General features: G+C 50.8%; 1 protein-coding gene across 1 annotated transcript in view; it reads left to right on the top strand.

The window, feature by feature from the left end:
- The window catches only part of DNAH9 (dynein axonemal heavy chain 9), a 1,695,107-nt gene that overhangs the window by 1,046,225 nt on the left and 636,394 nt on the right, over nucleotides 1–12,488 (top strand). The window contains exon 49 of the mRNA XM_078654721.1: nucleotides 3,619–3,879. Coding sequence (XP_078510847.1) covers nucleotides 3,619–3,879 — 261 coding nt within the window. The remainder of the gene's footprint in view (nucleotides 1–3,618; nucleotides 3,880–12,488) is intronic.

Here is a 12,488-nt window from a genome sequence, read left to right as displayed (position 1 = left end):
ATGCAATATACTTCCGGTGCAACACATTGTGTAGGTACATAAGGTCGATTCAGATCAGGTGTCAGCAGTTTATATAGAAGATAAGAGAAGTTGGCTACGAGGTTCACGTTATAACTCGTTGGTCTGGGCGATTCAATTCAGATAAACTTCAGACTTCCTGAACGTTTGGCATATTGACAGATTCTAGAGCCTTGAGTATTTTTAAAAATTGAATAAAATATGTGTTTACTTATGGAGCCAAGGTGCCTGCATCACTTATGGAGGGAGAGTAGTTGCTGTTGATAGGAAAGCATATTGCAATTTCAGGTTATGCAAAGGCCTCTAAATAATTACACTTGGGCCTGTCTTACACATAGAGCACTCTTTACTGTTTGCATCATGGCACACCTTTAAATAGGTGCACCGTATGTCGAAAATGGAAAGTGCGCCTTATTACAGAGAATGCACTGCCCTCAGGGTAGCCACAGACTCGTTGGGGGTTAGAGATTGATTCACAATGAATGTGAAAGTTCTTGATCAAACAACTTTCATCAGGCTTATTCCAATGATAAAACTGTTTCTTAAACCCAAAACGTTGTCTGTAATAATGCTTGAAGATCCACAACTCATCTGAAACTTACAGATGGTATCTTAAAGGAATTGTAATGAGCATGATGCATCCTAACAGATTTTATGGGTTCTGTTGAACTTCTGTTAACTGAACACTATCTAGGGAGAACGAGCTCACCGACTTAAGCATGCAAGATACATCATTTGCAAAGTTCTCTGCTGTGTGAGAATACTTTTCAGAAGCAGGATGCTACAAAAGTGATTGCAATAAAATCTAAGAGCTCCATTGATTACATGTAGAAGAATTGGATCTATAACCATGAACACCATCCACTCTGGATCACCATCAGACACCTGCCCCCACCACATCTTCAACAAAGCGAGCTCCATCATCGCACCCCAACTCCAAAAGATCTTCAACAGCTCATTCAAGACCGCCACCTTCCCAGAAAGCTGGAATCACGCAGAGATCAACGTCCTACTCAAGAAACCCAAGGCCGACCCAAAGGACCACAAGAACTTCTGGCCCATCTCTCTGCTCCCGTTCCTGGCAAAAGTAATCGAGAAGATCAGCAACAGACAACTGACACCTTGGACTCGTCCCAATCCGGTTTCCGCAGCAACCACAGCACCGAAACCGCAGTCATCGCCACCACCGACGACATCAGGACCCTGCTGGACAACAGCAAAACTGCGGCCCTCATCTTCTCACTGACAGAACCCAGAGAGTCCGCCTCCCACCATTCCGACCCGAAGCCACCAAGATCACCTGCGGCGTATCCCAAGGATCATCCCTCAGCCCAACCCTCTTCAACGTCTACATGACACCGCTCGGCAACATCGTCCGATCTCACAACCACAACATCATCTCATACGCCGACAACACCCAGCTGATCCTCTCCCTCACCAAAGACCCCGCCACTGCCAAAACCAACTTCCACGATGGAATGAAGGCCGTCGCCGAATGGATGAAGAACAGTCGCCTGAAACTGAACTCGGACAAGACAAAGGTCCTCATCCTCGGCTCCAGCCCCTCCACCTGGGACGACTCCTGGTGGCTGGCCTCGCTGGGAGCGGCGCCGACACCCACCAACCACACACACAACCTCGGGTTCATCCTGGACTTATCTCTGTCAGTTACCCAGCAAGTCAACGCCGTCTCCTCCTCCTGCTTCAACACTCTCTGCATGCTTCACAAGATCTACAGATGGATCCCCACCGGAACCAGAAGGACGGTCCCCCCTTGCCCTCGTCACCAGCATGCTGGACTACGGCAATGCCCTCTATGCGGGAACCACGGCTAAACTCCAGAAAAGACTTCAATGCATACAGAACGCCTCTGCACGCCTCATCCTCGACATTCCCCGCCACAGCCACATCACTGCCCACCTGAGGAACCTGCACTGGCTCCCTGTCAACAAGAGGATCACCTTCAAGCTCCTCATCCATGCCCACAAAGCACTCCACGACGCAGGACCAGCATACCTCAACAAACGACTCACCTTCTACTCTCCCAACCGCCAGCTTCGCCGTCGCCGCCGTTCCACGCATGCACCGAATGACCACCAGTGGCAGATCCTTCTCTCACCTGACCGCCAAGACATGGAACACCCTCCCCATCCACCTGCGACAGACCCAGGACCTGCTGACCTTCAGGAGACTTCTCAAGACCTGGTTGTTCAGTACAGTAGCAGCTCCCCCCCCTCCGGCACCCCTCAGCACCTTGAAACCCTCACGGGTGAGTAGCGGGCTCTACAAATGTTTGATTGATTATAAGAATGTCATGTAATGCATTTTAGTTTTCAGTGAGCCTAAAAAAGTTAGCAACATGTGCTTCATTTGAATATGTAAATGGAGTAAGAGAACTGGGTCCATATTAAAATCAGTTCCCCAGGGGCGTAATGGCATTAGCGCTCACTTTCTGAGCCCCTGGGGCACTTTGGTATTACAGAAGGGGGTGCAGACACATGTGCGTCCCCTTCAGTACTACCGATAGTGCTGGCGCACTTAAAGTGCCAACGCTACCTTCAGAGGGTGTCCCATTAATTTGCATAGGGGCTTGCCCTATGCAAATGAGTGAATTCCTTTGCCTCTGCACCCACGCCATATTACAGACACGGGCACAGAGGCAAAGAAGCTCTCAGGGGCGCACTAACATTGCACCACCTACTAGGTGAGAGCAGCCCTCTGGAGGGAAGATGGACCTCTGGACCCCACAGACATCCTCTTGCAGAGGGGTGCAGTCGCTGACTGCACCTGCCTGCAAGGGGATCTCTAATCCCTATTAAAAGTGCAGGCAGGTTGCTGCCTGCACTGTGAAAACACGAGGAGGCAGCCGCTCAGTATTGTCATATGAATGCTTGTGTTCGCGGCTGCACTTGGGGCAGCGCATACATCGAAATAGGGCACATTGTCATTGTTCACGCCGAGCACACCTTTTAACAGGTGCGCCCAGCACAAACAATGGCAATGTGTAATATGGCCCCAGGTTTGCTACTTTATTTGCAGTAAAACTGCACACTCTAAGGACCACACTAAATCAAACGTAACATTCTAGGGACAAGCAAATCATATGAAAAAAAGAGATAGGTAGGTACAGGCCGGACATGGACCGCGAGTCTTAACACTGAGAAATTTTACATAATTCGCTTGTTCATATTTATGCAACATTTCTGAACAGTTACATGAAATTATGCAAAATTATGCAAAATGCAAATCAGGCATTTGGAGCTATATTTTCTATATTTTAGTACGAAATGTATCTTTGCATCCATTTTGAATGCAAGATCGTATTTCACATTTAATAAAGGGGAAAAAACACAAGCACTGCGAACGAGAGCCCCTCGCATTCTGTTATTCATATTTGTTCCCCATGCACTTGCACTAAATTTTTGCTATGAATGGCGTGTACATTACGTGGCATGATGTCACAGCGTAATCTCAGGAATTTTGCGTAACAACAGTAAAGTTTTCTTCTTTAAGCTTCCTTCCATTACTGTAGACATCTTCTGTTCAGCGCTTGCAATGGGTGCTTCTGATTTACTAACCCTTTTCTTGCTTGTGATGTAGGTGGATGACCTTAAAGCCAAGTTGGCAGCACAAGAGGTGGAGCTGAAGCAGAAGAATGAAGATGCAGATAAATTGATTCAAGTAGTGGGAGTAGAAACCGAGAAAGTCAGCAGGGAGAAGGCCATAGCTGACGAGGAGGAACAGAAGGTTGCTGTGATCGCAGAGGAAGTGGGACGGAAGCAGAAAGACTGTGAAGAAGATTTAGCGAAGGCTGAACCAGCACTTGCAGCAGCACAGGATGCACTCAACACACTCAACAGGGTACAGTGACCTCGTTTAATTTTGGACTACCTGGCCAGGAAAGGTTTGCAGAGATTTTCAACCACATCATCTTTGTCATAACCAGCGCTCCTATGTAAAACCCTTCAATTTATACTGCAGAAACCAGCCCTTAGTCACAGTTTATAATGCCTTTGCAAATTACCACCATGTTTGCTTTCTCCTCTCTTGTTGAGCATGCTCCAAGTCTTAATAGGAAGTCATCTGCAGGTCAACCTTGCCTGAGAGAACCCAAACACCTAAGCAAACTCTTTTTTCCTCTTACATTGTCCACGTCACGTATGAGTATTCTGTCACCCAGGGAGTCACTCGGGGTGGATTGCTTGCATTCCACTCACAGTTGATCACTTCTGTCCTCATGGAAACAGATAGGTCAGTTACTTCTCTCACTCATTTAAGTATTATTTCTCAGTGACTTCCCATTTCTTAGCTCCTTTCCCTCCTTCCCACTCTTGCTATCCCATACACTTCAACCGACTTTCTCTTCCTCTTTTTTTCCCTGTCTCCTATTCTTCCTCACACTTTCTTTATTTTTCAGTCCCTCCCACTTCCCCTTCCTCTCTCGTCTTCCCTCGTTCCCTATCCTTTTCCTCGCATCACTCACCTCTCTCCCACATTCCCACGCGTTTTCTCTGTCGCAGTCTCTCAGAACCCGCCTTCTTTCTCTCTCTCCCTTTCGCTCTCTCCCCCTATCTCTGGATCTGGTCGACACCTTCCTGTTGAGCGCCAGTACTCAGAAAGAACTAGTTCACTTAGGAGTTCAGAGTAAGTTTACACAATTGGAAACATGAGCAATGTCTATACCAGGAACCAGAAAATACGGTTACTTGGAAAGCACTCAACGTATCTGCAATGGCCATTACATTGAGAGCCAACAAAAGCACTTTTTTGCAGTAGACTACAGGGCCATAATTGTAATGGGAATTTCGAATTATCATGTTCAATGTCTTTAGCTGAAACAAAACAGGAACCGAAGGCGCCTCGTAATAGATGAGGAACCAGGGATCTGTTACCAGCCTGGCCACGGCCTATGGGGTGATTGGGGTATTGAGGAATGTTAGAAACTGGACCCCCGGCCGGCCACGGCTCACGCCAAAGTCAGTCAGGGATCACCATTTCTAAGTCAGGGCAAGGGAGTTACACACCAAGATAACTCCTGCTCACCCTCTAGGTAACGTGACGCGAGCAGCAAGGCTAATCTCGGAGGCGATGTGTAAAGCGTTTGCGCGCGCACCCCAGCGACAACACCCTAGGCCCACCACAAAGGAAACTCCACACAAGGTTATATCAAAAATAGCCTTTGTATTATAATAAAAACACATTAGATAAGACACACACTTTACAATGTGCCAACAGGCACGGGCAAGATTTACAAGGGATTATGTACAGGACAGGGCCACCTGGACCACTGTCAGGGGTATGCACTTTTTAGAAATAATACTTGTAGGTATAACACTTTAGCACATCAACATATAATGACTGTAACACAGAAAATAGTTACATGTAGCATAAAATCAGTAACTACTGGTAAAGGGACAATACCTCCTACGCCACCCTAAACACCGTAGGGAAATCACGCAGGTAACTAGGACCTTAACATCAGGACCTATGGAAGGAAAACCTATCACCTAAGCAAGTCACATTTAGCAAAGGGAAGGAAACCTAAAATAATCACCTAGGCAAGTAACATTTAGCAAAGGCAATAAAACATCAACATTCCTCTAAGCAGGTCACTTTTAGCAAAGGGAAATTAAAGCATAAGGCATTACCTAAGCAGGTCACTTTTAGCAAAGGTAACGACATAACAATCTTCTAAGCAGGTCACTTTTAGCCAAGGGTATCAAACATAAACAATTACCTAAGCAGGTCACTTTTAGCAAAGGTAAACAAACATTCCTCTAAGCAGGTCACTTTTAGCAAAGGGGAATAAAAACATAGACAATTGCACATGAAATATTAAAACACATTCAGAGGTGCAGGTAGAATATTTGCGCAGAAATCACATAAGCAGTAACTCATAAATTGCGCAGGGTGCACGTAGCACAACACTAGAACTGTCCCTCAGGCCAACTGGCCTCGCAAGGGGCTGAAATGCCCTGAGTCTCAATGTCAGGGAAGCTGCGCAGGCAGCACAGCACACAAAGCCTAAACGTAGCAACTGTCCACTAAGTGCTGGACAGTTGTGAATACTGCTGGCCAACGTTGGAGCCTCGTGGGCTCAAGAACACAATGGGGCAAAACACAGAGTGGGAGCCATGGGGCTCTGACCACCTGACTGCCTGTGTCCCCCTAGAGCCTCTCAGGGCTCGTAAAACAAATCTGCTGGCCTTAAAAGAGCTTCAGCACTCTTAAACAATGGTATGCCCCTAGAGCCTCTCTGGGCTCTAAAACAACTGTGGCACTGCAGAGCCTCTCGGGGCTCTGAATCAAAATGGGGGCGGGAGCCTCGGGGCTCTAAACAATGTAGGCGGGAGCCTCGCAGGCTCAACAAAGAAATCAAGGTGCCCCCTCGAGCCTCGGGGCTCGTAAATATCGTTTAGGGCGGGAGCCTCTCGGGCTCTACATAACCAAATTGCCCCCAGGAGCCTCGGGGCTCCAAATCCCACTGCGGGCTTCGTTGGAGTCCCTCACGGGGGACTCAGGATCAAGTAATGCCCCCAGAGCCTCACTCGGCTCTTCTCACTTGGGCCGCTCTCAGGCCCCACTCACCGGCTGTCTCGGGCTGCGGCGGCTCCTCTCTCTTGTCCCGGGGCTCTCCCTTCGATCGGGAGCCTCGGGCAGGACACGCCGGCTGCTTCCTTCGTCTCGCGGCTCGGTGGGGGGCGGGACTTCCGGTTGGCCTCTCCGGGCTGCGCTGTGAGTGGCCGGCCGGCCCAATACTTCCGGGTCGCCGCGGGCAGCACGGCGGCTCGTCTCAGGCAGGCAGGCGGGCTCTCAGCATCCGAGGAGTGGGCTCCCTCGTGATGATTTAAATATCCAAGGACGGGGCAATGCCGGGTGGGCACCGGCTTCCAAATCACATATAAAGCGAGGTAGGCACTCGCGCTGCCGAAAATCGGCAAATTAAAACGGGCAGATGCCGGGTGGGCACCGGCTGCACACAAAGCGCTCCCAAGCGCTTAGGGCATGAAATAAAGCGCTCTCAGCGCTAAGAGCAAAACGAAGCGCTCCCAGCGCTGGGGACAAGGGAGAGTGCTCTCCAAGCACAGCAAAGCTCCAGCAAGGTCTGGAGGCAGACAGGGGGGGCAGGGCAGGGCCAGAGCCAGTACACTGGGTCTCCAGACAGGGAGACAAGCCAAGTGGCGGTCCTCCTGGCCCCAGCAACAGCAACAGCCCCCTCTGGCAAGATCCAAAGTAGAACAAGTTGTAAGGGGACTCAGCCCCTTCTTATACTGTGAAATCCTTTGTTTCAGGGTGCAGGGTGAGGGGAAACCAGTTGCAGCTGGCTTGGGAGTACCCTTGATGGCCCAACCACCCCTTTCATTCACTGGGGAGGCTAGGGTCATTAGACACACCACAGGGGGGCGGAGCCAGCATTGTGTGGGGAAAAACCCAGCCCATCCAGGACCCAGGTGCACTCCTCCCACACATCACTCATGCTGATCTCACACTCACCACCGGGCAGACCCATCCAGACTTCCTGGAGCCTGGCATGCCAGCCAGCTCCAGCCAATCACCCTCCAGCATCCTCACTGCACACATACATCAATGTCCAGAAGTAGTACTTCCCAACTAGACACATACAAGCCGCAGATACCATTGCGCAGCATTCATTCTCACGAGTTCATACATACCAAACTCGAGCCTGCACTCCCCACACATCAGGAACTAACATGGACACACACATTCTCCATGCATTCCTATGGGAGGGCAGGCCAGCCATACTACACGCACGCACTTTACTCTGGGACACAGGGAAAAAGTGCGCCAAGACCCAAAAATCACCAACACAGGGTCACAAATAAAAGCAAAAAGATTAGGGGTGAACCTGCCCTAAGGCCCAAGTCCAACACAACCCCCTTCCAGCCAAAACGCAGGGCAGACCAATCACCACCGTGATGGACTTCCCTGCTTGGGGCGATAAAACAAGGACGCGGGCCCACAACTGCAGGGACACCCTCCTGTTTTACGCCACGGTGAACCCCTAGGGTTCCTTCTAAAACTACTGTAGGGACTAACTGGGGTACCCCACTGGTACTCTCCAGCTGCCCTCGGCCAGGACCAGGCCCTAGGCCACCCAGGTACCACTGGATCCTGCCTACTCACAAAGTGGGGGGCAGTAACCCCTGGCACATAATAGCCATGCTCCACCCTTCCTGTCTGCAAGACAGGGCTAGACTGCCACTGGTTCTCCAGCCTAGGGTCTACAACCTTAGGTGGACCAGGAGTCTCAGGGAAGGCTCTCCTCCCCCTACCTCTTCTTCTAGGGTTCCTCCTCCTCCTGCGAGGGGTCCCCTCAAAACACAATTCTCCCAACCTAGGGTTTAACCCCTTAGGTTGCACCGGGGTCAGAGGTGGGCTCTCCCATCCTCTGCACCCCCTTCCAGAGTCCTGCTCCCTCCCAACCGGGGCGGTACCTCTGGAAAAAGAACTGGTCAGGACACTGATTACAGTAGTCCCACCCTTCAGGTCAGGCGGATCCTGAACCTGGCCTTCCAACCTCTGGTCTAGAACCTTTGGTGGAACCGTTGCCTGGCACTCCAGGACTTCTGGGGACTCACATACTATCCCCCAATCACTCCTTTCGCTGGACTCCTGTACCCTCCCTACTGGAGCGGTACTGCCAGACTCTAGAACCATAGAAGCTCCGCTTACAGATGCTCCAGGTCCTCTACCCACTAGGAGATCTCCCTCAAGTGAACTAACAGGCAAGTCTAGGTTCCCTTCCTGGTGTTCCCTAAAGGAACCATCCAGGCTCTGTGACAGGGCTTCGGGCGTCTGGGGACTCTCGGTCACACACTCACTCCCGCTCCACTGAGACAGGCAGTCAGCCCCTACACCCGTCTCACTAACCAGGGACCTAGCTGGGCTACTCTCACCCTCCTCCACCACACTGGGCTGGAAGACACCTGACCCACTATTGTTGGAATCACTCACTAGTGACTCTAAAGAACCTCTCGCACTGTCCCAGCGCTCTGCTTCCTCTGCGAGGGTGTCTGGATCAGTCAACCCATATTCCAACAGGTGTTGGCGCAACCCTGGCAAACAACTGTTGAGCACCTGCTCTCTTAGAACCAGATCAAATAGCTTGGTAAACTCAGTTCCCATGTGAACCTCTAGCCAATCACACAGTGCATCTTGACATTCATCCACAAACTCTTCCCAAGACTGGTGAGACAGTTTCCTAAGGTTCCTGAACCTCAACCTATTCTCCTCCTCTGGGGAAACAGGTACCATACTCGGGGAACTGAGAATGGGACTGTCTACACTAACACTTAAATAGCTGCCACCACTGGATTCAACCCTCCCTGGGGAATCCAGAAAACCACAACTGCACTCAGGGGATAACCTATCCTCTAGGGCTACCTTCTCCCTGAACAAGGCCCTTTCAGCCTCTAGCTTGGCGTGCTCCAACCTGAGCTGTTCCATCGCTAGCTGATGCTCCCGCTCTTCCCTCCTATCCAACCACTCCTCTGGGGACAGGGAAAGGGATGGGGCGCTGATACTGACACTGGACCCAGCAAGGGACTCCCTATCTATGGGGTCCTCACTATCTGCTGGTGCCCAATCACTGTCATCCTCATACAACTCACATTCTTCAGGGCTCTCCACAGAATCACCAACCTCATGGCGTGCGGCCCGGGCCCTATCTCTCTCACTGTGCTCAAGATCCCACTGACCCTTTTGCCATAGGATCAGGCTGTCCCTAAGCTGGGACTGAGTATCCATCTCACTCACCTCCATGCCTCCCTCTTCACAGAATCTGACCAGCTCTGACCTACTGTACCTAAAAAGACAACAGAGATCAAAAACAGGCTCCATTTTGGCGGACGTTCTCAAGAAGAGTTTGACACAGGGAACCTGGGGGTCTGAGCTTACCCAGGAGTATACAATTACAAAAATCAGCAAGATTCCTATCTCAGAGAACTTGCACTCCACTGTCCAGTGTAACACACCACTCATTCACACACACCCTCCCCTCGGGCCGGTAAGGCAGTTTCTACCACCCCTGACTTCTCAACCTGACCATAAAGACACAGGTACCAAACTCTGGAAGCACGGCGGGGAACAAATGTACTGGACAGAAATTACAAAATGACACCTTTCAGGAGAAGCAATACTGATCTTCCCTAAAAAACAATAATCCCCAAAATGTGGTTATCTAAAATTGTAGAGCTTTGGAGTGTGGCCTGTCGCCACTGTGGTACAGCGCAAACGCAAGTCCAATCCGCACCGCTAGCCACCAATGTTAGAAACGGGACCCCCGGCCGGCCACGGCTCACGCCAAAGTCAGTCAGGGATCACCATTTCTAAGTCAGGGCAAGGGAGTTACACACCAAGATAACCCCTGCTCACCCTCTAGGTAACGTGACGCGAGCAGCAAGGCTAATCTCGGAGGCGATGTGTAAAGCGTTTGCGCGCGCACCCCAGCGACAACACCCTAGGCCCACCACAAAGGAAACTCCACACAAGGTTATATCAAAAATAGCCTTTGCAATATAATAAAAACACATTAGATAAGACACACACTTTACAATGTGCCAACAGGCACGGGCAAGATTTACAAGGGATTATGTACAGGACAGGGCCACCTGGACCACTGTCAGGGGTATGCACTTTTTAGAAATAATACTTGTAGGTATAACACTTTAGCACATCCACATATAATGACTGTAACACAGAAAATAGTTACATGTAGCATACAACCAGTAAATACTGGTAAAGGGACAATACCTCCTACGCCACCCTAAACACCGTAGGGAAATCACGCAGGGAACTAGGACCTTAACATCAGGACCTATGGAAGGAAAACCTATCACCTAAGCAAGTCACATTTAGCAAAGGGAAGGAAACCTAAAATAATCACCTAGGCAAGTAACATTCAGCAAAGGCAATAAAACATCAACATTCCTCTAAGCAGGTCACTTTTAGCAAAGGGAAATAAAAGCATAAGGCATTACCTAAGCAGGTCACTTTTAGCAAAGGTAACGACATAACAATCCTCTAAGCAGGTCACTTTTAGCCAAGGGGATCAAACATAAACAATTACCTAAGCAGGTCACTTTTAGCAAAGGTAAACAAACATTCCTCTAAGCAGGTCACTTTTAGCAAAGGGGAATAAAAACATAGACAATTGCACATGAAATATTAAAACACATTCAGAGGTGCAGGTAGAATATTTGCGCAGAAATCACATAAGCAGTAACTCATAAATTGCGCAGGGTGCACGTAGCACAACACTAGAACTGTCCCTCAGGCCAACTGGCCTCGCAAGGGGCTGAAATGCCCTGAGTCTCAATGTCAGGGAAGCTGCGCAGGCAGCACAGCACACAAAGCCTAAACGTAGCAACTGTCCACTAAGTGCTGGACAGTTGTGAATACTGCTGGCCAACGTTGGAGCCTCGTGGGCTCAAGAACACAATGGGGCAAAACACAGAGTGGGAGCCATGGGGCTCTGACCACCTGACTGCCTGTGTCCCCCTAGAGCCTCTCAGGGCTCGTAAAACAAATCTGCTGGCCTTAAAAGAGCTTCAGCGCTCTTAAACAATGGTATGCCCCTAGAGCCTCTCTGGGCTCTAAAACAACTGTGGCACTGCAGAGCCTCTCGGGGCTCTGAATCAAAATGGGGGCGGGAGCCTCGGGGCTCTAAACAATGTAGGCGGGAGCCTCGCAGGCTCAACAAAGAAATCAAGGTGCCCCCTCGAGCCTCGGGGCTCGTAAATATCGTTTAGGGCGGGAGCCTCTCGGGCTCTACATAACCAAATTGCCCCCAGGAGCCTCGGGGCTCCTAATCCCACTGCGGGCTTCGTTGGAGTCCCTCACGGGGGACTCAGGATCAAGTAATGCCCCCAGAGCCTCACTCGGCTCTTCTCACTTGGGCCGCTCTCAGGCCCCACTCACCGGCTGTCTCGGGCTGCGGCGGCTCCTCTCTCTTGTCCCGGGGCTCTCCCTTCGATCGGGAGCCTCGGGCAGGACACGCCGGCTGCTTCCTTCGTCACGCAGCTCGGTGGGGGGCGGGACTTCCGGTTGGCCTCTCCGGGCCGCGCTGTGAGTGGCCGGCCGGCCCAATACTTCCGGGTCGCCGCGGGCAGCGCGGCGGCTCGTCTCAGGCAGGCAGGCGGGCTCTCAGCATCCGAGGAGTGGGCTCCCTCGTGATGATTTAAATATCCAAGGACGGGGCAATGCCGGGTGGGCACCGGCTTCCAAATCACATATAAAGCGAGGTAGGCACTCGCGCTGCCGAAAATCGGCAAATTAAAACGGGCAGATGCCGGGTGGGCACCGGCTGCACACAAAGCGCTCCCAAGCGCTTAGGGCATGAAATAAAGCGCTCTCAGCGCTAAGAGCAAAACGAAGCGCTCCCAGCGCTGGGGACAAGGGAGAGTGCTCCCCAAGCACAGCAAAGCTCCAGCAAGGTCTGGAGGCAGACA

This window comes from Lissotriton helveticus, chromosome 7 (genome assembly GCF_964261635.1).
Source record: "Lissotriton helveticus chromosome 7, aLisHel1.1, whole genome shotgun sequence".
In the NCBI taxonomy this organism is placed as follows: domain Eukaryota; kingdom Metazoa; phylum Chordata; class Amphibia; order Caudata; family Salamandridae; genus Lissotriton; species Lissotriton helveticus.
This window is presented reverse-complemented; position numbering and strand designations above follow the sequence as displayed.